We start from the raw sequence: 27935 nt of genomic DNA on the forward strand, positions 1-27935 counted from the left end.
TTGGAGTTTTTGCTTACATTTTATATTTTGCTTCTTTTTACCATAAACATTCGATAGTGAATAATTTAAAACGTTTCACGATTGATAGCGAGAAAGGGCGGGGGAGGGGGGCGGGGGGATTTAACTTCCTTCAATTCATATCCATCCTGTTTGCCACTCTTCCCTCTCTCATTCTCGCGCAAGCGAATCGAAACACAGTTTGCTTACCGAATAAATAATAGTAAAATAAGAATCCGCGCCATTTCTAGTTCCCCGGGTGCATGATTGTGGCGGGGGTAGCTAATTATTGCAACGTGTTTTCCAACTACCCTCGCAAACAGATTTGGTAAATAATAATGGGTCGTTTTATTCGGCTTTTCGAGGGCGGAGTGGGCGGTGGTTTGCTTCCTAGTGCTCCCTCATGCTCTTCCTCATCTATGCGACACCGAAAACTGTCCACCGTGCAACTGATTATAAATCGGTACTTCGAACACTTTTCGTCGATATTTTATTCTTCTTTCTTTTTTGTTTGTTTTTGTTTTAAACAAGCCATCCCAAAACAAAGCGAAAGCAAAGCGATCCTAAGCCATCGTGATGGACCGTTGGTTCTAATCTCACATGATGTGATGTGTTGGTGCGCGTGTTTTTTCCTCTTCTTCCCCTTTCTTAATGGCTAATGCAAAGCGACACAGAGGCAAATGCTTCCGCGACAAAAGGACCGCAATGAGTTTGTGGATGAGCGTTTGTGTAAAGATACCATTCAATACCAAACAAAATCAGTACTAAAAGATTGAACAAGTTGGCCAGGAAAATTAGTCAATTAATTAAAATGAACGGCAAAGAGACAAATTTGCAATTAAAAAGAAGAATACAAAATATAATACTTTTTTGTCAGTTTGATCGGCGGTTTGCCATAAAAACAACTCAATTTGTCATATATTAAAACCATATGCAACGAAACATCGTCATAATTCCTTGAATTCCTTGGTAGTTTGCTGCGCCATACCCCGCTCATTCCCTATTTCTTGACCGCTGCAGATGTAACGCTCGTGCCTGCTGCACCGTACAGGAGCTACCAGGGTATGCGTTTATGTAGTAATTAAAAAAAAGAAAATAAAAAGTTGGTGTGCTCTCAATCCACACGAAAGCAGTTGAGCCCTATTTTCCCTGATAGAGACAGACCGACACTCTCCCCGGGGAAGGATCTTCATCGTGGACACTGAGCGCCGTCGAACTGGCGTGGCAGACAGACCCCATAGACGAGAGGTTTTGTTTTTTTCTTCTGAAGTTTGGCGCCCAGTCCTCGAAAGCCTAATGTCCCCGTAGCCAAACCGTGTCGCCTAGAATCGAAGTAAAAGCCCGCTGGTAGCGTTGGTAAGTAAATTCTCGCAGGTAATTCTCGTCCTTTAGGTTGCCACGCGTTGTTTCCGGGGGTCCATTTGACTGGGTCGCGTGAGGTCGCCTCGGGGGCTTCGGTGAGCTTACTTGCTCTGGGTCAGACGTGCCTGGCGTACTGGAGAGGAGAGGAAGCAGACGGAAGAAAAGATTAGACGGTTTTAGGCATTCGACAGCGGTCTAGCCAATTAGTGTATGCAAACGCAAACGTTTCAAACGAACGTTATGTTGGCCATGCGTACGCCACAAACACATCGGCAGGGTTGGGGGATAACTTATGTTGCGTGTTAAGGAGAATTTTTGAGCTAGCATTGCACATACTCTTGTTCTCGTTTGTGATTATTATTATTTTACTATCAGTCGAGGAACAAATCTACGTTGCAGTTGCTAAAGATCATAAAGATGTGTCCAACGAACTCGTAACTTGTTCAATAGTAACTATGGGAGAGTTGAAACATGCGTCAAGGAGATATTAATTTTTCTCGAAAGTTGTCAGTTTTTTATGGCAGTTTTTTGTAGATGAAGAATGCACTGCAATCAAACATAACTACTCATGTAAGTATCGCACAACACGGTTAAGCTGGTAGTAGTAGTTTTTTTTAGTTTTCTATATCAGCAGGGTGGGTTAATGCCGAAAACACATTCTTCTATAGCAATTCAGCTAGTTCTGTTGCATCAGCACGTTACTTCATTCCGTCAAGATCATTTTCGACACATCTTGAATTCCGATCATTCACGATTGAACACTATCGGCACCGGAGATGTCGTGAATAAGTAAAAGTGCTGTCGAAAATCATGTTGAGAAATCATGTGCAGATGTTGCCCGCACACGTACAGAACTACTTGCGCGCATTGAAAGGGTGATTCGTTAAATCAGCAGCAATTAATTCAGTTTTAGTCTTATCAGTAGTTTGCAACATACACACACACAAACACAAACGATTAGAGCAAACGGATCAAAGAAGAGCAGATCATAGAATAAAGGAAAACTAAACCCGTCGTACACAATAGCGGCTGCGAATAGTGTGCTGCTGATTCCTACGGATTACGGGCACCGGCTCCGGACGCACCTCGCACACGGATCTGCTGTGGGGAAGGTCTTCTACAATTTCCGGCAATAGGAAGGAGTTGCCCGCGTTGTCTACTAAGAAAAGTTACCACACCGAGAAGCGAGGCCGCATAGCGAAAGAGAGATAATGAGAGAGGGGGGGGGGGGGGGAAAGGAGGGGAGAAATATGGAGGGAGACAGGCAGGTTCCCGTATGCCGAATATTCTAATTAGCGAACACTGAACACTGTTTCCAAACGCTGCGAAGCGCACAGTCTGTATCCCCGTTCCTGCACACGTGTCTCCAGCGGCTGTACTTTGCTCTCTATCGTTTGGGTCGCGAAGAAAGTGCACACCAACAATCGAAGAACCCTGAACACCCCTCAATACACACTCTTCACTCGAGTGGGTTCCTCGCTTAATGCTCACTTTTAATTGAATTTCAACTCTATATTCAACGCTATACATACATGTATACATAGGGGTAAGCGTGAGCGTTTAGCACAAAAAATAGGTAGGCAGACAGGTGGAGGAAAGAAAACAAAAGTACAAAACGTAGACGGACCCCACAAAATTGTACGCGATCGCGTGTGATGTGTTCGCGTCAAGCGTTGTCTATAAAAAGTTTGCCGGTTTCTGTCTGCAGTGTCAAACGTTGACAGCCCAGTGTTGGCGGAAGGGGCTTGAGCAGGAACTGCAGGAAATGAAGCGATTCCTTTACTACAACACCCACACATCGGTTTCTGACAGGTGTCAGTTGAGCACTAAAAGCCTACGTGTTTCGTTGCTACTTTTTTGTTTTGTTATGATTGATTTTTTTTAATCTATCGCTCAACAACTCGCTCTACTTCGGCCACACCAAATCGATCCTTGCCTTGTGCGTATGTGTGTAGTAGCCGAGCATGTGAGTGGTGTGAGATGAGTATTATTGGTACAACAATTCAATGGAGCACTATACATTGGTGAGCAAAAACACCAGAGGGCGTCGGCTACTAAACTATCTATACATAATTTCCCAAAAAAAAAACAAGTTATAAAACGAAGAACAAAAAAAAGCCATCGCCTGTCTCACTCCTTGGCACAGTTCACTTTACGCTATATGGTAAAAATGGTTTGTTTAAAATTTCTTCCACAATGTTACATAACATAAACTTTCATAAACCGAATATAAAGATTAAAACTTTTAAACGGAAAAATAATCCAGGAACTATCTTTACCAGTTTAGGTGATGCGAAATATATAACGGTGAACTTTTCTTGTGCTGTTCTTATACTCTTCCCCTTATGATGAAGCTAATGTGTATTTGTTTTTTAATTTCTTTATATAGTATAATATATTTCTACTTTTTCTACTTCTGTGTCGTGCTAATCTCTCTTTCAGCTTCTTACTCTTTTATTCGATTAGCAAACAGTCAACAAATGATTATAGGAGAATGATTACAATGTACTTTAGAGGCAAATTAAGACAAATAGCTCAGATAATCGAATAACAGAGAAACGTACAAGCTCAAGCAATGGTTTGCCCACCGCAAAACAAACAGAGTTATATAGATAGAGCTTGGGATTATTTATACTTTAGAATCGTATGTCAAATGTACACAAATTTTTCACACAATTTGCCCCCTCCCAAAAACTGATGCTTATGGTGTTTGAAAGTGGAAAAGAACAGTGAGAAATAAAACCAGTAATGATTGAATTGCTTTCGGAAACCCTTACAATTTCTTTTCCGTAGTAGGTATGTATGCTTGCTAAATCGTATGCTACCAACAACGAATCCTTCCCCTTGTTTCTGCCTTTCTAAATTACATTCTTCGCTATCTTATAGTGTGATCTTCGAGCTGTACAGATGTGCCCCACGAAGAGCAAAGTGACAGAAGCGGAGATGGATACAGTGAAAACAAGAGATAGAGGACATAACACGAAGCGCCGTGTAACGTTTGTGTGCCAGGGGTACGGAGATACATTGACGACGGAAAACGATGTTTACCGGGTACGGGAAGCGATAAAATAAGAATGAAAAAGAAGAAAAAAAATTAATATAAATATGACTCAGTCATTGAGCGTAGAAAATAGACAAAACCTCAAAAAAGGGAGGGTTGGTTGGTAGTCAAGGGAATAAAAGTTTTTGTTTTAGGTATAACAAAAAAACGATTAAGTAGTAGGGAAGTGGAATAATCAAACGAAATACGAAAACAAAACACAAGCTCTAAAACGCAGATATTAAAAAAAAAAACAAACATACGAGATTGTTGAACGACAAAGCATACAGGGAACAAACGGACACCAATCAGGATGATTATTTTTTTTTTTTGTGGAATAAAATCAATAAAATAACACTACAAAGATCCGCAAGAGTAGATTATCCTCGCGAGAAAACGAGGTGCACTGAAAGAAATACGCGTTGGTATATGGAGCTTGATGACGGCAGCATTCGGTGAATAATTAAAGTGAAAATAGATACGACGAGATCAGATAGTAGTGGGTGGGAAGCACGGAAAACAGAATGCAGCAGGATGGTGTCGGATGAGTGAACAAAACAGCAATGGGCGAACGGATTAGCGAGGCGTGACCGTGCTCCACGAACAGGAAGATGATACGCATTGGAAGGTTCACGACGCCATCAGGAGTTTAGGTGGATAATGTAGTGTGGTGCTGGAAAGTATGTGTATGTGCTTTGGTTTAGCAGTGATGGTCTAAATGTAACACTAGCTGGAATAAAAATAAAAAAAAACAACAACAACAACATGCAAACAGATATGTGTCGATATACTAAACAGCAAAAAGTATCGAGAAACTCAGAGAGCACAGCTTAGCACGTGGTGTCACATTAGGTGCATTCTTTGCTTTTGAACGGTTTCCAGGGCAACAAACAAGTTAAAACACTTAAAGCTCCTGGTCGCATTGACTGTCGCTTATTTTTAGGCAAGAACCGACAAGAAAGGACCAGAAAAGCATTAATATATTTTAAATAGCAACAAGAGCGAGAATAGTAAAGGAAATCAATAGGAAGTGGCTGACGTGTAGGAAATGTATTAAAAGGTGACGTGAGAAAAAAACGGTGGAAGTTTTAATAGTATTATCCAGAGGAAGAAAATAAAGAACCACAGAACAGAAGTGAATCAAAAAAAAAGAAAACACAATTAGAGGCGTTATCAAATTGAGCAGCAATCATAGTATACCTCCGTCAAGATAATCTCCTCTCGATTTATCTGCTTTTACAACAAACGATCAAGGCGAGGGGACGCGACCAATCGTCGTTTTTTGTTTTGTACACACTATGCACACAGGCACACCGAGCTGTCAAAAGTGACGGCTGAATTTTTCTCTCTCTCTTTTTCTATCTCTGGATTAAGTTACCTAGTACGTTTCACTCTCTTGCTCATTCGCTTGCCTCACTAGGGCAGGGTAGCGCAGGGAGGTGTAAATTGTTTGTTTGTTTGCTTTGGCAATTGCAATTGTTTGTTCGGTTTCGGCGCAATAACGACATTAGCAAGATTCATTAACCAACTTTCTGCCTTTACAGTAGCTGCATTGGATGGGACGAAGGCTGCTTTTAGCAAACCTTTCCCTATCTTTTCTTTTGTGGTTGTTGTGCTGAGTAAATAGGTAGTAGTAGTAGTAGTAGTAGTAGTAGAAGTGATGGTGTTGATAATAGTAGTAGTAGTAACAGGTCGTGAAGAGTGTTGCATGAAGGGGGAAGAGGTCAGACGGCGAGCGCAGCGAGATGATCGCATCGGCCCGGGACAACGTGTGGCAAAAAAAGGCCGCGCACGCGTGGTCTCTCACTGTATCATGGTTGTTTGTTTCCTATGCATGTTTTGAAAAAATCTAAACTGCAGCCGCTGTGAGAGATTTTTTCTTACTGGAAGTAGGGAAGAAGGGTGAAACAAAAAAAAATACAAATAAAATAAAATAAAAAGAACACGAACGAACAAACCCACACACGCTACATAGAAAACATAAATGTAAAATAAGACAAACATTAATATACAGACGTTTGGGCACATCCTATCCAAGTGCGTGATATGTCCGTGAGGGAAAAGGATGTGGAAAAGGGAGGGAACGAAGGAGAAGTTCTACTGGGCTGTTCTCATTGGCGACTTGTAGTAGATTCTCGGATACTTCGGGTACAGGATTTACACATGTTAGCAATCTTGTCTGCTCATTCACACTAGCATGAAATATTTGTTTTATGAGCTAGGTCTTATCTTTACTCTACGATGATTGTATCAAAAGAATCACATGCGTTACAGTAAGAAAAACATTACTCCTAAAATATTGCACTATTTCAAACTCAAATTTAACCATATAAATAAAATAATTACAAACAGATTGCTGTCATAACATTCAAATGAGCTTAAAAGCGCTCCATTTAAGAGTGTACAGTATTTAACAATGTACAGTTTATTATTGCTACAGACGATGTGAATGGACCAACAGAAAGAGATGTTAATAACAAATGAGGAAGGGGAAGGAAAGGACTGATGTGCGTAAGTGTCAAATGCGTCTATGTATTAACCTAATATATTCTTCCACTCATCCATAACGTTAACACAGTATGTTCACAACAACGTATTGCGCTCCACACACCCACCGAAGGTGTGATAACGGAGCCTAGAGCTATGTGTTTAATGTTCGTGCTTATTGTGGTGTGGATGAAAGCCAATAGTGCCAATGAGTGCTGGTTGTACAATATTTAACAACGAACGAGGTTTACACAGTTCAACGGCGTCTCGAAGACAGCGTGGTGAATAATGTTTCGATTAGCTTGAACTGCCATCCAAAATGCAACGTATGCCGGTGTATGACTATAACGGACGGCAGAACGGTCTATCTAAACGATAATGCAGACAGGGTAAGAGCGAGCGAAAGATACACAGTTACAGAAGCACACAGTGTCCAAACATAACTCTGATATGATGGGTTGAACTCTGGGGGAACAGGTATTGAGAGATCGCTACAGTAGTACCTGCTGTCGTGTGCAGTGCTGATGTGGGGTATGTTGATGAGGCTAGACCCGTACACGCTGCAGTACGTCGGGGATTGGAATTAGATTGGAGAAATAGTAGTGGAAGGTGCAGGGATGCAAGAATGTCCCGGTATCATGTAAAGGTATCGACAGTGGAGGAAATAAGACGTGGAATAAGAATAAAAACAGCTGTTGGGATCCTTTCTGTAAGCGTATCCTGTACAGAAGAGAACAATACACACAGACACCGTTCTCGGTAAGGAAGAATCCCGATCCGAACGGGATGCTACAGGAGAATGTGCTATCTTTGGTACAGGTAGACGAATGTGTTTGACCGATCACTTTGGGGCTAGGTTCTATCTGTATATGTGTTTATCGCCCTGTTATGGAACGTTGGGCAGGAGCGAGGGGGTATAGTGAGCAATTGGGTTGATATTGAGTATTGGGTTGGAGCAACGCGGAGTCGAAGGTTTTGAGGAAAGGAAGATGCTCCTGACGGGTGGATATTATGCCGGAAATGCAACCAAGCATGCACATTCAATAGCCTGTAACATTGGGGCATCGGAATCGAGTAAAAATTAGCAACACAAAAATGGAAAACAACAACAACAGGATGGATGAATGTGAAACAGATATTGAACTTTCGTATGTGGCTAAAACAGTAGTAAGAAAAAGCGGGGTGACTATGGCTTGACTGAAATGAAATACAAACAGCAGGCCAGCGATAAAAGGCACACAAGTACGGGGAAATCAAAAACAAAAATGTGTTACAAATCAAAACTTACACGTTTCCATAACAATTAGATTTTATCATCCCTGCGCATACGATGCGAAATCAATTGAAGATTAAAAAAAAAAACAGAAATTCCTATCTAAAATACTCACTAGATCGTACAGTTTCAAAAATTCAAACAACCAAGACAAATTGAAAACAAAACCTACATCATCAAAAACATCTCTACATCACAATGAATACCGAAGCAGTCTACATGTAGTGAAACCCATTGAGCATGTGTGTAGGTGCTTTGTTTGATCATTATGTGCTATTTACATCAATGGCCGTCCCGTACTAGTAGTATGCCACGTGTGCAGCTAGTAGATGGCAGGAAGTAATTGATTAGGCACAGGCGTCACAGGGACTTGTGATAGTTAACGGATAGAAGTAAGAGAACACAGACACACACACACTCATTTGTGAAAAAAGACTTTTCTCTCTCTATTAGGAAATATAGCTCCATCATTATCACCATCGTTATGACAGCAGCGTCATCTCAATTAAAAAAAAAAGAACATAAGTGACTGCCCTTAGTACGGTTTTAGTTGGCACACGGCATAGGCAACGCGAGAAGAGAAGAAGAGCGATAGAGACGGAAAGAAAGAGAGAGAGAGAGCGTAATGTGTGAGATATTTGGGGACAGTTAGGCTGGCTGGCTGGCTGGCTGGCTGGCTGGCTTGGCGGAGGCGGCGTTTGTGCGAAGAGCACTTAGTTGGTGTGTGCGCGTTCGGGCTTATTTTGCTTTTTTGATCCCTCCACAGAATTATGCTCAGGTTGGAAGAAGGGTTGAGAAGGGAGGGAGGGAGAGCGGGAGGGTGTGAGAAATTTACATATCTTCGTCGTCGGATGGTGGCGGACGGATCACCACGTTGTCCGGATCCTCCTCGACGTCGTAGTCAGCGGGCGGCACCTCGACTTCCGGCTCCTCCTCCTCCTCCGGTTCCTCCTCGACGTCCGACATTTCGGCGAGCTCCTCCTCGATGCGAACCGGCCGATAGTAGCTGCCGCGGGACGAGCGCCCGTCACGCTTGTCGACTCGAACTGATGGGGGGGAGGGGGGGGGGCACGGTGCGGGGACAGTTGATGGGTTGGGATGGTGGAGTGAGGGATGGCGGGTTGAAGAAGGATGTAGAATGAGAGTGGGAGATTTTCGAGCAGATTTGAATTTGTGAGCGATATTCGAGTGTGCGTGTGTTTTGTATGTGTATGTTTGGTTGTAGTTTTTTTTGAGTGGCGAGGCCCAGAGTACCACAATGAGTGGCGAGTCACAATGAGAGATGGGGTAAAAATGGGTGGGAAAGAGGGGGAAAAAAGGGGGAAAATGGTTGAACGCGAGAGACAGAGAGTTTGTTTTAGTTAAAACAGAAGTAACAACAGATGTAATAGAAAGAAATAAAGAGTAACAAAACGGCAAGAGCAGAGTAGTCTCTACCATCACGTAACAAAACGATAAGGAAACTCGAAACTGAGCATTGGGCGTACGCGAGACATCAGAGGAGGGGACGGTGCAATTGTAGAGATGGATTGAACAGATAAGTTGGAGTGAAGGACGAAGGAGCAAATTGAGAAATAAACAGACAATAAAATGACACATATACAGATAGAAGATAAAACCAGTGCTGCAAAATGTCACGAGCATCACGAGATGTTCACCAAAGAAAACAGCGAACATATCCGTGGTAGCTTAATGCTCATTGCTGATACTCAATGAAAATGCGTCATGACATGCCGAACGCGATACTCTGACAGACAAACTGAGTTTAATGCCGGCGCAAGCATTATCATGACTTTTTCTGGATGTGAACAATGCTGCCAAATGCCGATGTTTCAGTCACCAACACTCACTCATGACTGAAACGAAGCTCAAATCAGCTAACGTACACAACTGAGATAATCAGAGATGAGACTCAAACAGTTGGTGGATCAATCACATGCTTGATGACATTTTGTTTAGCACCCAATTCTTAGTCACTCACTTGGTCACAACATTTTCGCCCTATGATAATCACGACATTCTTGGAATATACTTGGTGTGTGGTCCCAAGCTTCAAAATGAGCATGCTTTCTCGCTCTGTCTGGTTTGGTGATGTGTCGGGTCAAACAAAGCGAGGAAGCATGCTAATTTTGTTTGTTGGAACCACTCACACGAACCGCATATATCTCCCATGACTGTCCCGATGTTCACCGACTGAAAATGTCGCGCCCAAGTGACTGTCCAAGAGTTGGTCGCAAAAATGTCACCAAGCTTGTGTTGGTCGTAACAACTACTTGAGTCTCACCTCTGATCATCTCAGTAGAACTCGTGACGCTCACATAATTTTGTTTCAGCCGGAAGATTTCTTGACTATGTCAATGACATTTTTCAGAACTGATCACAGTAAAAAATTCATGACATTTCGACTGACCAAACGTTGGTCGCAAAAATGTCACGAAGCATGCATTGTCCACACCAATCGTTTTGAATATCGACCTCTGATTATCACAAATGAGTACGTGAGGCTGACATGGATTTTGTTTTAGTCAGATTTGTTTATGACATTGACAGGGACATTTTGCAGCACTGGATAAAACTCTACTTGGTGTGATGAGTGTAACTTAGAGGGGGTTGCTGGGATCTTGGTAATATGGATGTAATGTGGAGTTACATCAACATATAGAAACAACTTCAATCGCGATTCGTGCAGGATACAGTCAAACAAACACGCAGAACCATTAGAGAGACGAAGACGGTATACCGAGATGTCAGAAACAGAGGGGAAGGAAATTGACTGATGGACACAACAAAAATGAAAATTTCGCTTCCACGATCGAACAAGTTCATCTGTATGTTAGCCGTGCAAAACATTGTATTGCCATTATAGACACGAAGATGACACAATATGCCTAAGAACGACTTCAAGGGTTCGAACGTTGTTAGCGACCGAAAGACATTCAACAGATGTAGTTTCAACATCGCACGAACCTGGCTTCAATCGTTGCTTTGAGAAGAGTTCAATCAAGAGAGTAACAGAGAAAGAGCGACGATGGGCGAGGGTGGAAAATCCTATCCCGAAGAGCTACTACGGTGGACGTTCAAAGCTACTGGAAACGAACTAAAAGACTCGATCAAAGCGAAAACCGCGGAGAGGCTCAATTCACAGCGGGCACACCGCTAAGGAAGCTCTTCCCAGGTGCGTTTCGTTGGCACTGGTTCGGTCGGTATCGGTACGTGCAGAAACCGATAGTACGGTATCGGGTGGCAGTGTTCCGGATCGTCTGACGGGCGCGTCGGGGCAGGTAAGTGATGCGTAAAAAGAAGATCAAGATCAATAGTGAACGGTTAAGGCCGAGCGACAACCGATTGGTTAAACAGGGGGACAAAGGTTTCCAACGACACCACCGCAACCCGAGGAGCCCAAACCACCCGTAGCAATATGGGATCAATCGAAGCGGTTTGCAATGCGTATTAAATGAATCCATAACAAAAATGGCACTTGGCAGGAGTGAGCCTCCGTGCCTTTTCCCGTCGATCACCTGCACCAAACCACGCATTAAAACGGTAGACGCGCACCACCGAAGCGTGGGCTACACTAGAGGGGAGAGCGATCGGTGGCAGTATCTGCCAGAGCATACTCACTTCTGTCGATGTTGCGCTGCAGATGGGCGGCTACCCGATGCCGGGCATCGTTGAACTCCAAATGCAAACCCAGCCGCAGCAGGGTGGTATTCTTTTCGACCAGCTCGGTAATCTCCATCTCGATCTTGTTGCCGAACACTTGCGATCGCTGCGAGCAGTTACGATTGATTGTCGATGTTGCCGGTGCCCGGTGTCGGTTGATAGAGAGACGTTGATCGATTGCAGATTGATTGGCGCAGATGAGGATTGGTGGTGGGGGGTCAGTCGGAAACAAACGAAAAATATTTAGAATGAATTGCACATCCGGACCGGAAGTGTGGAGGCACGAAGAGGGCGAAAAAGGTACAGGCAAGCCAAAAACACAAAACAAACACATGATGCAAGCTCAAAATACCTGGTTCGAGGCACGGAACTCCTCGATCGTCATCTGCGTGAGGAGGCTCTTGACCAGCGTCACAATCACCGTCGGGCTGATGAAGTTCGTCTCAACGTTCAGCACCCGCAGGGCGTGGTTCTGTTCGAGCGCGGCAGCCAACATTAGCGCGGTACGGTCGGTCAGCCCAACGTTCGTGAGCGACAGCACCTCCAGGTGTGTGTTCGACTTGAGCGCCTCGAACAGCTTATCGAACTGCTCGTCCGAGATGGTCTGGAAGTGAAGCAACGGTAAGTACCATACAGTGCACTGGACGGTGGAGCTCCCCTGCAGCACTGCTTCTCCCAAAACCCTACCTTGATGTTATTTAGGTTCACCTCCACCAGCTTGCTGTCGTCGCTCTTGATGCGCTGGATCGTTTCCTCCGGATCGGTCGTGTTCGGCGCCTCGGCCGGGAAGATCTTCGGTATGGCCGACTTGGTGATGCCGTCCCAGCCGAGTCCGACCGGCTGGCCCTTGTTGAGCAGCGAGGCGTGATACTGGTCCTGGTTCATCATCGAGTGGAAGCCAAGGATGGCGGCCAGATCGATGATCTCCTCCTGCGTCGCATCGGACAGCGCCTGCTCGTACTCGTCGCCGAGATCGATTGCGATCTGCTCGTCGGCCGCCTGCAGCTTCGCCGCTTGCGGTGGTGGTATCCACTAAATTGAATAAAAAGAAGAAGAGGAGAAAAAAGCAGATGAATGTGAAAAGAGCGTCCCGCGACTTTCGGATCTTCTTTGTCGCCGAGTGAGCGGCTACGCACCTTTTTGCCACGCACGACGCCCGGCACAAACGGTTCCAGCTCCGGGCGGTCCGGCGTTTCCAGCGCCTGCTTGTTAATATGGTCGATCAGCTTCTTGCGATCGAGCGGCCCGGTCGGTGCCTTATCACACTCGTAGTTGGTACGCTGGCTGGGCGGCAGAAACGAATCCTGAAGGAAGAAGCGAAGCGAAGCGTTCAATAGCGGGATAGCGTTACGGGATTTTTGTTTTTTTTTTGGGGCAAAGCAGCCATGATGCACTTACATCCGGATCGACCTCCTTGGCGAGCATGGTGATCTCCTCCGGCGACAGCTGGGCGAGCAGCTCGTCCACATCGATATCGTCGTACGCGCCGACATCCTTGCCGTACAATTTGGCCGGTGTCGTGATGGTTTTGGTGGTGGTCGACGACGACGTCTGGTCGATGACATCATGCCGGGGTAGGAGAATGCATACGAAAACCAAAAAGATGGAGAAGGATTAGCTGGTGTCGGCAAACGGCCCGAAATGGCTACGATCAGCACAAATGGTAATACACAACATAATGTGTGGAACATATACAGCCCAGCCCCTTCCGTAAAAGGGGTGCAGTGGGTGAATTGTGTGGGGGGAGGGGCGTTGGTGGGGGAGGGGAAGGGAGGGTAAAGTATGTGCTGGCGCCAGCCACGGAGTGTGGTCACGTCATACGTCGTCGATTGGTCGATTGGTAACAGAAGAGCAGGCTACAAATCACAAATGCAACTCTCTTTCTCTCTTGCTCTTACGCGTGAGCACAACGCACGGCTCGTGATTAGCACAAGTGACAGGGAGTAGCACAACTGTGTGAGTAATGTGTTTGATGTGTGTGTATGCGTGTATTAGGTGTAGAGTGGGAAGTTATGATAGATAGAAATAACAAAACGCCGGTGGCCTGCTTTCCCGCAGCACGGCTCCCGCTTCTTAGTGCAGCATAATTAAATGAATCGCTCGCCTCGCCACTAGCCCACTTCTTAAGGCTGCGGTATAAGCGAGGCCCCTCTGCAAATGTGACTCCTCCACTGCTACCCCGCGGGCAATTTTATGCATCATGCTCCCTCCAGTTAATTGAAGAAGCGGTCAGCGGAACCCTCTTCTTTGCATCATTCCAGCGTCAGTTGCAGCGGTAGCCACGTTTTATTGCTTCATGCTTCACAATTCATGATGGCACCTCGTGCCCCACAACCCCCTTCTAGCGCTGGAGGCATTAACTAGCTTCAAAGGGAATGGTTACGGCAGTACGCGGCGTCGAGCATGTGCTTGCGGAGCAATCCAAGAGCCATGGAATGATCTCACCCTCGTATACACAGCACGCTTCTACTTCTGGGTTTGTCACGATCTACGCTGAATCCTTTTACTTTGTAGGCCCCTTCCCCCCCCCCCCTCCCTTCTTTGCGACCCTTTTTTCCAACCGGGCGAGATGTAAATGAGGACAGAGGAACTCGCGCATTGGCGGCCTAAGTGTGTGTGTGCCTTTGAAAGGAACGGATATTGCTTTGTGCGCTCTTCTAGCGGGCTTTGCAGTCAAGGTTCCATGCAGAAGTGGTTCACGGCACGGTAACAGTAAACTTGCGAGCAACAAATGGTGTCGTCGCGCAAGGGCCACAATTCGAGGGTTCAATTGCAGCAGCATCAAACCTTTATGTTAAGACCATGAGAGATCTTCAAAAAAAAAACAAAAAACAAAGGGTCGTTTCTATTAATGACGAACTCTAAGAGGAATGTATTTCAAAGAATTTTACTTATTTCCAAGAGAGACGTTGGCATCGTCTATTCATGTTTCTGTTTTTTTTTGTTTTTTGTTTTTTTTTTTTAATTTCCGAAAGCAAATTCCATCACTACATGCCAGCCTCCATCAAGTATCTGTGGTTCGTGATTTATTGTAAGGGACGTGACTTTTCACTGCCCCCAAAACAAAAAGTTCCCCGCAACCAGACAACTGTCACGTAAGACACCTCGATGTGATCAAAGAGCCAATTCCGAGCAAATGTTGTTTTAATTTCCATCCAAGGCGTAATAGGGCGTTGGTTGGGCGCCTTCCACTTGGGTGAGGAATTGGCTTTTCCTTGTCCTCATAGCTCCCGAACAGCCCATGCAAGTCAAGTGTTGATGGTAAAAATAAAATCGCACGTTTACCCATGCCCCTTAGCTGTTCGATAGCCCTCGACCCATTCCCTTCTGTTAACCACAGCCCAGCGGGAGTGGTAGCGACATTGGCGATACATTACAGGGTTTTCCAAGTCACTTTCGAACTGTAAACATTGTTTTTCACCGCGTGCAAGAGGGTTTTCCACATCACTCTGGTATTTCATTTCCATCATCATGATTTATAATTTCTTCAGCATGATTTTCAACACGGCTCAAGCTGGATTGAGTTTAACGGTTTTTTTTGTTATGTGTTGAACATCATGTGTAAGAATTGAAATCTCATTTTAAAGCAAATACACCACCTGACAGCTGTTGAAAAACATCTTTGATGCTGCGAATAATTATGTGCACATTCGAAAGTGACTTGGAAATCCCGGTAATATTTTTTTATTTCTTCAGCATGCTTTTTTCAACACTTCCCCCCGTCAACGGGTGATAAGATCCTGCCTCAAACCCCGGTGAAAAAACGATAGCAACCGACCGTTGAAGTGTTGAAAATCATGTTGAAGAAATTAAAAGTTATTATGAAGAAAGTGGCATGCCAGAGCAATGTGGATTAACATCTTGCACGCGGTGAATAACAATGTTTACAGTTCGCAACTGACTTGAAAAACCCTGTGCGTTGCAGAGATGGTCTGGACGGAGAGTGCAAACACAAACGATCGATCAGGAGTGAAACAAGAACACAAACACACAAAAAAGACCCCAACAACAACTCCCCTTCCCGCGCCCAGGTTATGTGAGTCGAATAAATCCGTTAGTGCAAACACACACACACACACAACATGATCTTAGGCGAAAGAACTCCGTTGGAGCCAAAACCTCTATAAACTATTCAAACAAACACAACATGATCGGTTCGCAACAAGCTTGGCAGAGTGGGCAGGTGGGGAAGGGTTGGGTGTGATGCGGCTGCAGCTTGCAGTTGCACATGCTGTTGTTGTTCGTTGGAAAATTAGAAAGAAAAACACACACACACACAACAGATAGTAAAACAACATCATCATTCCATATGTACACAGCCAGACACATACATACATACGCACACACACAACATAAAACACGTGTCTGTTTTTTTTCGTTTCATATGGTCTTGGGGCTGGAAGAAAACAGAGTTTGGGGTGGACAGGGGATGGGTGGTGTCTCTCGGCACGGGATTGGGGAGGCGGGAGGTCACAAAACATAAATTGGAAGGCATGATTGAGTGCGCGAGGAAAATAAAAACAGTGAGGAAGATGGGAGGAATGGGTGGAAAATTATGATTACGGTTGAAAGCTTACCATGGTTTTGCTCTAAGTAAGAAGTGAAGGAGAAAGGGTAAGAAGTAGGTAACGCAGTTGACTCACACGCACGCACACACGGGCAAACACACACACACACACTGGCGAGGGCGCGCGCGTGAGTGTTTGGTGTGGAGAAGGGGGTGGTTGGGGGGAAAAGGCTTTGCTAGTCTTCTCAAACTTTTTGCAACAAAAGAACACACCCTCGGGCAGAGCTTTTGCGTACTTTGTTCGATTTGTTTTCCTTGGCTTTTGCTAATTTTTGTTTGGGAAGATTACCTTCCTCGGCACTATTTTTTGGGCGTTTAGTTCTGAGTTCTGACACTTAGCTATATGCTATTTTTGCTCTCCCCTCTTCCCTGCTTGCTCTTTTGTTCTTCCCTAATTATTATCACGGCGCTACTCTTATTTTTTCACGTGCGCGACCCGGTCACAATGTGCAGACCAAAAAAAAGTCACAAAAATTCACACACACACAGCAAGAGGAACGGGTGGGACACGGTAACGTAGAACGGGCGCGGGTACTTATATTTTGATAATCATTTTGTTTTTAGGTAGATTTTGGAAAAAAAAGAAAAAAAATGAAAAATTAAATGCAGGCGCGGCCACCAATCAATATTAAACTGTATTAGAGACGGAGAAGGTTGCCAAGGAAGCGGCGGGGACAGCCCCTTTGCTCCAAGACTTTACCCCGGTGAGATGGATAATTCGAGAAGGGAGCTGAGATGCGCTTCCCTTATCAAGCGAAGAAACACACACACAAAAATCTAATCAAACGCTAGCCAACGTTTTGCAATGGCTTTTACACTACTCGAAGCCCCGGGGCGCCTATTTGCGCTACTTTCTTATCAGACCATGGGGTGTGTGTGTGCGCCTGTGTGCCGCGAGTGGCTGAGCTTTCACTGGCGGAAAATTGGACGGTTTTTTTTTCTTCGGTTTTGTTTTATTTTGCTTTACAACCTTTACCGGAAATCGGGGTTAATATGAAATCTGTATCGGAGAAACTGCATAATCGCGAAAGAAATGCACAGCAGCTAGCTCGCAAAGGGATTTTTATGCTGTTTTATCCGGCAAGAGTTAGCAAGACAGAGAGAGAGAGAAACAGACACACACACATACGACACACACATGGAGAACAGTGAGAAGAAAATGCGTTCCGTCTCTTTCTAGCAGACGCGTTCTTCGTAACAGTAACGTACTTAACAAAAGAAACAAACGAAACTACAATCGGACCGAAAGTACTGTGTTTTGACGTGTGAGAATATATACGCGCGCGTGTGTGTGTGTGTATGTTGATTTTTATGCAGCGCTAATAGGGCAACATAAAACGGGACTTTCGTATGCTACCGAAAGCGTTCCTCTCCCGTCAAGGTTGCGGCATCTGTTGTCGCATAATCGAATTACTGGCAAAAGGGAATCAATAGTTTTGAAGCAATTGTCCGACACACCAGCGAGTCACAGACACACGCACAAGAACGACAGACACAACTGCACACACGGATGTTCGTCTTGATTGAAGTTAATTGAACTACGGTGAGGGCCGACAAAAACATACACAGACACACACACTGGACGCGCCCTGGACTGGTCACCGCTGTCCGATGACTTCACCCTAACCAAATACACCGCACCCGCAAGTGCCAGTTCCAGTTCCACTCCCGCTTTCCCGCACAATACACCCTTTATGTATTACATTCACAAACGCCCATACAAACACACGCACTCGAGCAACACAGAGACAGAGACGGCTCTCGCTTCACGCGTACGCTTCGGATGACGTTTGCCAACAGACTGTGGTGCCCCGTCCCCGGGCAGAGCCCGCAAACCTGCAAGACTACACGCGTACGTTCAGTACTTCTAACAGCGATCGATGCAGCGAAGAGCCCCCTTCCAGCTAGTTTTTTTTTCTGTTTGCCGCGAAGGTTCGCTTACGGCTGAGGAGGCTTGCGTCGCCTGCGGAAACAGGGGAATCAATTATGTGCGTGGTGCCTTTTGGTTTCCTGTGGCCACTGTAACGTGCGCCGCGAGGTGGTAATCGGATACGGACTCGAAAGATAACAGCGTGCGAAAACTGCAAGCATAATCAAATGTTGCGATTGTTTGTGTTGCTCTCTCGCTCGCTGCGTCCTTGTTTGTTGTTTGGCTGCGGCGAACCGTCAAAATCGTCTGCTCGTTTATGGTGTCGCGTTCGGCGCTCCGGTGGCATTTCCGGATTATGAAACGGTTTGAGATTTTCAAAACCAAATTTTCTCTAGCTGTATCTCCTGCAGGTTTTGAACCGATGTTTTTTGTTTCTTCTTGCTTTAATATTTAATTTATGGATGAAGATGACGAAATGCTATAGGAAAGCAACGAGATCGCCATAAAAGGTGTAACGAAAACTCATCACCTCCGAAAACCATGGCACAACGCGGCGAACTCTAGGCGGGATTGGGTGTCTTGCTAATGGTTAAATTATTCGCACCGGACGAGCAACAAAGACAGGGCAATAAAAAGACACGATTATTTCCACCACACGATGCAAGGGCATTCGTGGGAATCCGCTGGTGGACCCGTGGGGCCCTTTTCTTTTCTCGTAAGCAGCCGCTTGCAACGAGACGTAGCGCACTGGGGTGGGAAGTTCGGAGGTCACGCCGCTCGTTCACTCTTCTCGCTCACCCAAGACGTTTGCTACCCAAGAAGGTAGCGCGCGCTGGATGTCCGATGCTGAGTCTCTCAGTCTGAGGCAAGACGACCGGCGAACGATTGACTTCAGTGTAGCGCACTGAATGAAATCCTTCAAGAATAGCGGAAATGGCAGCATTGACCTTTCGGGAAGAGATGAAGGGAACGCAAGCTGGGGTTGTCTTTATACGGTGCAAGTACTACCGTGACCGAATGTTCTGCCATGACCTAGCGGCGGATTAAGCAGTACGCAAACTAAGCGGTCGCGTGTGACCCCAAGAAAAGGAATCAACTCCCCGCTCACAAGTAATGGCAATCCTTTTCTGATTAAGAATTCCTTATGCAACTTCTCTCTCGCCACTTCGTAAAGGCAGACATACGTGTGATCGCTTGGGGCCTTCACCCGAGTTAATCCGCAACTGCTCTCACCGGAGTTTAATGCGTTTACCAGAAACAAAGAAATAATAAAGCGGTCAATCCTCTTGCAATGAGCATAATTCGTATTCAGCGTTTCACATGGCTGTTGTGTAAAAAACTACGTTATACAGGAGGATTGGTGTGTACCATCAAATCAATGTTCCTACTATGATTAAACATTGCATTAAACATGAAACATTGACGTACATTGCTTATGAGTAAAAATAAAAATAAATATCTAAAAAAAGTTTTTCAAGCATATAAAAAGAGAACAGCTACTTCTGGACGATGCTTGCCAATTCCTTGGAATGTAGTAAATCATACATTCAACATCTACACACTGCTGATGGGGCTATGTAACAATGAGATGATATCAGATCAAAGGTTTTTCAAATTGGAAAACTGGTTGCCCAATGTTTTTGAAGATTGTACTTGATCAATTTTACCAAAAGCCAATCCTAGAATTCACATGATCATTTAGCAGGGGAAAAGATATCAAGAATTTATGTTCGCTTTTGTAGTAAATAACCTGTGTTTAAATGGGTTGAATGTATAACGGTTTGGAATATGTTAAAAGAGAGTCAAACATGCTCACCAGAGGATAGGGTTAAAACAGCACTGGAATGGAGCACCGGTAAATCTACCATAGGGAAATATAGGTACTAAAGAGAAGAAAGGAAGGCGCAAAGAAGAAGCTGCAAACACGTGATGGCGTTTAAGAGGGAGACAAACAACATCTAGTTCTGTACAGTGGGGCAGAGATACTAAAGAGCACAAGATACTTAAAGCAAAAACACTAAAAGATGCAGGAATAGAACAACAAACACCCACACACACACCAACTTTCTATTTACACAGCTACAGTCGTCGCCTGCGTGCAGGTCCCGCAGGCCCTACTGAAGTGGGCACACGTGAGTCTCGAAGGAGACCCTGCGCAACCGAACTCGCCTTGAGTAACTCTGGCGCCCTGTTAGACTTGCTGTTGCGTTGGAGGTAGCCGCAAGCGGTTACTCAAGGGAGGAGAAGCGCATCCTCAAGTGTTTCCACTGCTGCCTGCCGCGGGGTAGAGGAATTGCACTTGCCCACTTGTCTCTACCGTGGGAGTGGCGTGGAACGGCCGACTACATCTCTGGCCCCCAACACTGGAACGGAGACGACTAGCTCCAATACCAAGAACGTGCATCGTCCCATGCCCCACGCCCCCCATTAGATCGCTGGATTACATCTCGCCGACACACGTATGTACGCAGGTCGCAAGCCAAGATGGCATACCCACAATGGCGTCACATAATGGCCACCAGGCGGTGCGGAGGCACTGGTACACACTGGGTTTTGTGTGTCGTTTTACAGCAATAGCGAAATGCAGGAGCATGGGTAGTAAAATAAATAAAGAACACAATATACATGTGACCGTGTGTGTGTGTCATTGTGAGTGTGTGGTATACCACGATATACCACGGTATACCAGGGTGTGTATGGGGCCCCACTGTGTGGCTTGGTAGGGGTTTGTGGTCTGTTTGGAGGGTTCGGAAGGTTGGAATGATGTTGGTTACTATCTGTACGTGGCGCACACTACAGGACATTGTTGTACGCTCGTCGGTGCCTCGTTGATTGATTAATTCTTTTGTGTCATTGTTGTGCTCTCGATGCCGGTTTTGTTGTTGATAGGCGCGGCGCGGGCACCGGTCGCCCAATTCTTGGCTAAGTGCTTTAGGGGAGGGTGTGGTGTGAGTTTTTTTTTTGTTTTTCGCGTTATGCACTTTGCATTGCATCGATTTTTGGAGCCGTCAATTGATTGATGCCGAGTGTTTGCTCTGCACAACTTACCTAAACACGTGGAAAAGGGATAAAAAAACACAACTGTTAGAATGTGTGGCCCACGTGTGTGGGAACAAAATAATAAGAAAGAGTGAGATAGAGACAGAGATTGACAGAGAGTGATAGAGAGATAGAGAGGGAGGGGAGCTTGGACCTAAGCTGGTCAAATTGGATTTCAGCGAAAGACGTCTATCTATTTAGCGCGGGCAGTTAGTGTGTAGTTAGCGAGCAGTTAGCGAAGCATATGCAGCGAAACAACACACACACGCACACACACACACGTTCGCGCACACTCTGAAATAGCTGGAGCTATTGGATCGAACTGTTCCGCCTGTACGTCATGTGTTGCTGCAGGGTTACATAAGCATCTTCCTATCGAGCGCGAATTACCGACCACTCCGCCGCCAAATGTTTCCTCATTCGATCGGTTGGTTCGGATTAGCACCAATCACCCTTATTCCCTGCATCTGCTCGTTCAGCAGATTCTGAAAGTCAGCTCGCAGCAGGTCGCAATCAACCCTGCGGTTGTATCAATCAACGAAAGCCATGGTTTCGCGAGTCCAAAAACGTCAACAACAACACAAAATAACCACCGCCCCTAATGGACTATCTTTTTTTTTGTTTTGTTTTACAGGTAGTACCACTCGCGTCCTGACATTGGTGGGACATCCCAGGGCTCCCTGGTTTTGAACTTGTCCGTCGTCGGCCCCCATCATTGTCGTCATTTCGCTGCCACGGGTGAGCGCAACACTCGCAACCTTTCCGCAATTTGCGCCACCCTCCCCCCTTCCCTCCTTGCAACCTTTGCACGGTCCATTCCACTTCCACTAGCGGTGGTGCGCGAGAGCGTTCCGAGCCGATCGAATTTCTTCTCCGTCCGGGTACACCCACACACACACACACACACACACACACACACACACACACATACAGAAACGCAGACACGCCTGAGCTGTAGCAGGGAATCGGGGATGCTCATCCATCATCAGGGGCACCATCAGGGCCAGCAGGAGGACCGTGTTCAAACGTGCGACAAGGTTCAGCAGAAGCACGGATACCGCAACAGATGAAGCGCAAATGGCTCTGTCCATCTGTCCTTCTGCACGAGCGGCTGGCGCTGTCTGTTGCGTGGTTGTTGTTTTTGTTTCTCCTCCTCCCAAAACAAACCAGCAGCAGGAGAAGCTGAGGTTATGTTTATCTGCGCTGTGTATTTCGTTGCCTGGTCAGTGAATTGTGTCAACACTCCAAACCCCCGGCAGGGCTCAGCGAGATCAGCGCGGGTCCAGCAGGACCCTTTCCCTTCAGAAAGTGTCTATGTTTCGGTCAAATGAGCTTCCAGATGTACTTGCTCCGGAAGATAGCGGAAGTACATTGAATTTCCAACAACAATACTAAAAAAAACATGAGTTCTTCCATTCCTTACACGGTAACTTATGGTCCAATTTATGGGAAACACTATTGGTGCAGTTGGATTTAAAAAAAAACATACAAACACACACACACACACACACACACACACACACACACACACACACTCACACAAACATGGTAGCACGATCAGTGCGACAGATGCGGAAGATGCTGTAGCGCAACCGCCGCCATGTTGCGAGCGTGCATCTGTGTGGGGACAAATATTGTGAGGTTATGAGCCGTACCGCTCTGCTCGCTTGCTCGTTACGCTTAAGATGTATTATCTAAATTTAAATCTGGTAAGGTATATTTAAAACAAATAGCCCAATACAGACAAACACGGCTCGCTGCTGCTGCTGCTGCTGCTGGCAAAGAAGCTGCGCCCGATCTGCGCATGGATGTGCGTCGCCCTGCCCTCGCAGCAAACTCCCATTCCTCCAAGAAGCGGACGATGCCAGGGATAGAGGGAAAGGCAGGGAGAAAGGGAAGGAGGTGTTGGGTGGGGGTGTGGAGGGAGTGATTTTTTTTATTGCCTTCAATTCTATCGAAACCGACTCTCCATCGGGGCAGTGTGCTGGCCGTGTCACCACGTGGTAATATGTGTACGTGTGTGTGTGTGTGATGTGCGGTTTCGTGCGTGCGTGAACTCTCGCGTATCGCTGCGGCCGGTGTGTGCGGCAGGGAGCGTGGCGCACCGGTCGTCATTAACAGGCAGCAGGGCAGCAGGGAGTGAGCAGGCAGTAGCATCAAAAAATTAAAAATAGTCAAACACACCAGCGCGAGCCCGTGTTGTTTTGTTCGCTGTGTTGCCGCGCGCGCGTATCTGCCCCTCTCCGAAGCCCATTCCCTGTCCGCGAACGATCGCCAGCACCAGCAGTAGAGGGGTGGTGGGCGCGGCGGTGTGTTGCGTGCTACCATTATCCCCTATTGTGTGGTGAGAACCCGTCGCACCAAACGCAAACGCAGCGGTGCCGTGTAGTACTCTGTGCCGAGCTACAGGAGTGGTGAAAGAACGGCCGAGCGACGACGACAACGACAGTTGTGCGCGATGGCGAAGGGGCAAACTGCGCTAACGCCACTACCTCATTACGCTGCTAAAGAGGAGTGGTGTGTGGTTCGATGATTTTGTATTTTTGCTCTGCGTTGCAGGCGTACAACAACAACAACAATAACAACAGGGGGAACGGTCAAATTTGAAGCACAAGTAGCTTGCTTTTTTATGGTGTGTGCCGTCCTAGCTGACTTTTCTGAAGCGAAAAAGAACAGCTGTGATATAGGAACACACACACACTCATACATGTGGGAAAAGTTAGTTATGAGAAGCTCGTGTCGATCGAGATGGAGGAAGAAGTATGAAGAAATGCGAGTAAAGAGGTTGCGAAAGACGCAAAAGAGTCAGAAAAACCTGGATCACAGCGGGAAGATAGTAGGAAAGGGTTAAGGAGATTAAGGAAGCGGCAGAAGAAAATTTTGTGTGTGTGTGTGTGTGTGTGTGTGTGTGTGTGTGTGTGTGTGTGTGTGTGTGTGTGTGTGTGTGTGTGTGTGTGTGATAGAAGCGAAGTATAGCCAGCCGGTGTGCGATGTATGTTAAGTCGGGACGCGAACCTGGGACAAGTGCCAGTTGCGTGCGTTGCAACACGAGCGGAGTTCCTAGTGCGAAACATGGTCGGCTCTGCAAACTCGACCACCGGGCGCGACAGCAAACCGGCGGAGCAATGCGCTACTAAAAGCGCAAAGTGATAATAAAAAAATATATACACACTGGCACATTTAAACCCCAAGGAACGATACGTCTCGCGCACACCAGAGTGAAATAACCAACCGTTGTTTTTGTGGGAAAGATGAAGGTTAATAGGAAAGAGGGGAGGGGGGAAGGGTCTCGAATAAAATCGAAAAGGAAAATAAAATAAAACACTGAGCGGGGCAGGGAAACGCGCGCGCGTTTGAAAATAAATACTACACAATGTATTGGAAGCGGTTGCAAAGTGCGCAATCGAAGCGCGGTTCGTGACTTTTGCAACAACCTAGGCGGTAGCGGCAAGTAAGCAGCAGCATTAAAGCACATCCAAGCGGGAGGGGTACGCCGGCGCAGGCTTACGGTGGGAGCAGCGGGAAGCGTTGCGGGAAGGGTGGAGGCCAAACGTTAGCTTCCTGTTACTTACTTCCTCGATCTTGAAGGTGGTCACGGACTTTCTGGTGACATGGTGCGTCTCCTCGTACTCCTCATACGTTTCGGCCATAATTGGAATTCAAATCCGCCTTTCTAAATTCACTTCAGTTTCTATTTTTATAATATATCTAAACCGCTAGGCTTTGTAATTGCGGCTCGCTGGCTGTGTGGTTTGAACGCGTTTACAGATGCATACAAGAGAATTAGTGGTACAGTTCGGTGTACTACGGTGGGCGAATAATGAATGGGATTATTCTTTTTTTTTTGTAGCGCGGTAAAGCACACACACACACGTCTGGCACAGGTGTTAATTTCGCTTTTCCTTGGCCCGCTCCCACCGCTTCCCACGATCCTTTTATTTTCACTCTCGGCGCTAGGGGCTTTTTTTTAAATTCACGTACGTCCTTCCTCACTCGCCACACATGGGACACGGGACACGGTGACACCCGAACGCGCGCGCTATCTTTGCCTATGATTCGTTCTACTTCTCCTCCCCCCTCCCTCGCTCCCTACTTCATCCGTCGTGTATCGTGCGGGTTCGAAAACGTCACTGACAGAGGGCGAAAAACACGCGTAGCTGCTGGATAGAAGCGTTTCGTACTGAGCCGGATTAGCTCACGCACCGGACCCCGATACCGATCCGCCAGCCAGCCTGCCAGCCAGCCAGCCAGCCAACCAGCATGCGCTACAGCATGCGTCAAATGCGATCAGCGCGCGTGTGTGTGAATGTGAGTGTGTATTTGTGCTCGCGGCCGGTGCGTGTGTGTTTTATTGATGGGATGAAAAAAAAGAAGAAGATAAAACACACACACACACACACACACACACACACACACACAAACACCTCGGGACGGATGGATGGATTACATAAATACAGAATTTTCCTCGCTCTAGGTCACACTAGACGGCGCATTATCTCGAACGATCGGGTGTCGGCTCCCGTTCGGGTCGTTACACCGATACGCACAATGGGATGCGTGCTGCGCAGGTGGACAGAAATGTTTCTGCTTATCGGTCATATCAGTGCAATCTTCTTTTTTATTATTGTGTATGTGTGATTATGGTTGTGTGGACAACAGGAGAAGGGGGCAAAGACGCACACAATAGTACTAATATACTACCACACACATATACACAAACCCATAAATAATGTGTTCGATGTACGTGTGTGTGTGTTTTGGAGAGTAATTTGGGGAGCGAAATCAAACTCGGCAAGACAGAATGGAGGGGGCGCGAAAGAGCAGCAATCGCTCAAAAACTCCTTTTTTGGAGGCAAGCGTTTGCCGCGGCACCAGCAGCTTCAGGTTGTCCTTAATATGCGCTGCATTGCATTTCGTAAATCAGTCCTGTTGCCTTCTCGGTCGTCACAGCATTGAAACGGTAAACACGCACGCGCACGTAGATACGGACGCACATACATCGCAAAAAGAAGAAAAAAAAAACCTCGACACAAACACACACACACGCGATCGTACGAGAACGAGAGCGAACAAATCCTTGGTTTAAAATAACAAATTTGAACTTAACATTTACGAGCAAGAAAAACAGAAGCTAGCGATTGGGTCAAAAGGAAAACAAGTTGAGAAATTGTAACCTCTGTCACGCACATAAACAGCGAGACACACACATACATATATAGACACATACACACACACACACGCTTATAAACACACTGGTTTTTTTTCCTTTATCTTTCGTTTGCGGTCCTTGAGAGTTGACCGTTGCCAGACACTACACTACTCTGCCCACTCTGCAACGGTTTGTTGGCGCGCGCCAGGGATTTTTGCCCAAATCGCTCACTTGCGCATTGGTAAGTTAGCGAGCCGGGACAGGAACAGTTTGATAGTAGGCATGGCTGAGAGTTCACATAAAGGATGTGTTTGGTTCAACCGCGTTGATCCGATGGTTGGCAAACGGCTGGATAACGTGGTGACGAAATCGGACGGTGCACACGAACGGGCGAAGGACACGAGGGTGCGGGAGCGCGCGCGCGCCCGCCTTTGTGTGTATGTGGAGTGAGTGAGGGGCAGCAAAAACTAACACGATTCCCGGACGTTGCAGATTATTTCGGGACGAGTGTTGTAAAGATGAGCGCAGAGCAAAAGTAAACCACAGGCACCACCAGACACACGCGCGGCCACAAGGGATCCCGTCGTTCGTGCTTGAGCACTTTGCAACTTGAGCGTAAATTCGTCACTGATGATGCACAAAACACACACACGTTCACACAGACACAGACACGAGTCGTACAGGGTAAGAAGGGGGTGAAGGGGTGGAGCAGGGGAAAGAGGAGGCGAAAGGGGTAGAAAATCAGAGCAGCTATAAATTCTAAAATCTCGCCTAATGGCCGTTAAAAACCTCGACTGTAGAAGGCGACGCAGTGAACGGGGAGTGTATGTTTTTGTTGTTGTAATTTTTATTCTTGGGAGGAAAGGAGAGAGTTTCGCGTATTAGCAAACTTTAGCAGCAGAAACGGCGATCGAGCAATCGAGCAAACGATCCCAAAACAGGTCGCCGCGCACGATTTTCCAAATCTCACGGAAGCTGCACGGAAGCTGCAACGACACTACTATTCTGGCCTGACGCTGGCAGCCGGGACACTACCCTTCGAGCCGGTCTCGGTTTGGTTCAGCAAACGGTGACCGTTTCACACGCCCGCGCTGAGAGAGCAGATCGCGAGCGAGCCGCTCACTGGTTGTATCGAGTTACACACAATGGGTTTCGCGTTAAAACGATTCAAATGTACGTACTTTTATGTAAAATAAAAAAAAAATGTTGCGGAAAATGTTCAATCTGATGGGCAGCCAAGTGGAAAAAAACTTAACATAGTTATAAACTAACAACAGAAAAATTTAAAAAATCTATGTATAAATAATAATTTTGTGGTTCATAATAATATTAGGTTTGCATACCCGCACGCCACAAAGTGATAGGAAAATCGATCCCGCATTAAAGCGACCGCGCACAGCTCATAGTGCGTCAAGCACGCGAGCGCGAGCGATTGTGCGCGAACGGGCGAGCTTGTGCGCATCGTGCTGTCAGTGCTCGGCAGCAAAG

At 46.3% G+C, this 27935-nt stretch overlaps 2 protein-coding genes across 37 annotated transcripts in view; both read right to left on the reverse strand.

The window, feature by feature from the left end:
* Positions 1-27522, reverse strand: LOC1270464 (tropomodulin). 36 transcript variants are annotated; one of them, XM_061652469.1, is made up of 10 exons: positions 27237-27442; positions 24871-25102; positions 16400-16923; positions 13221-13373; positions 12959-13126; positions 12510-12854; positions 12175-12426; positions 11781-11928; positions 8995-9205; positions 5578-6282 (listed from the first exon to the last, which is right to left on the reverse strand). In XM_061652469.1, exons 3-10 carry the CDS (start codon positions 16400-16402, stop codon positions 6249-6251), a joined length of 1314 nt encoding a protein of 437 aa, XP_061508453.1. In that variant the 5' UTR covers positions 16403-16923; positions 24871-25102; positions 27237-27442; the 3' UTR covers positions 5578-6248. The 36 variants fall into 36 exon arrangements, 34 of the variants coding, with proteins under 34 accessions (XP_061508546.1, XP_061508637.1, XP_061508599.1 ...); XR_009765586.1 differs by lacking the exons at positions 5578-6282; positions 8995-9205; positions 16400-16923 and adding exons at positions 3486-4258; positions 11127-11419 and having other exon boundaries at positions 24871-25041; XM_061652467.1 differs by lacking the exons at positions 5578-6282; positions 16400-16923 and adding an exon at positions 3486-4258 and having other exon boundaries at positions 24871-25041.
* LOC1270437 (fatty acid hydroxylase domain-containing protein 2) overlaps positions 1-27935 on the reverse strand; it is a 428943-nt gene that overhangs the window by 293681 nt on the left and 107327 nt on the right. The window lies entirely within an intron of this gene.

This window comes from Anopheles gambiae, chromosome X (assembly GCF_943734735.2).
Source record: "Anopheles gambiae chromosome X, idAnoGambNW_F1_1, whole genome shotgun sequence".
In the NCBI taxonomy this organism is placed as follows: domain Eukaryota; kingdom Metazoa; phylum Arthropoda; class Insecta; order Diptera; family Culicidae; genus Anopheles; species Anopheles gambiae.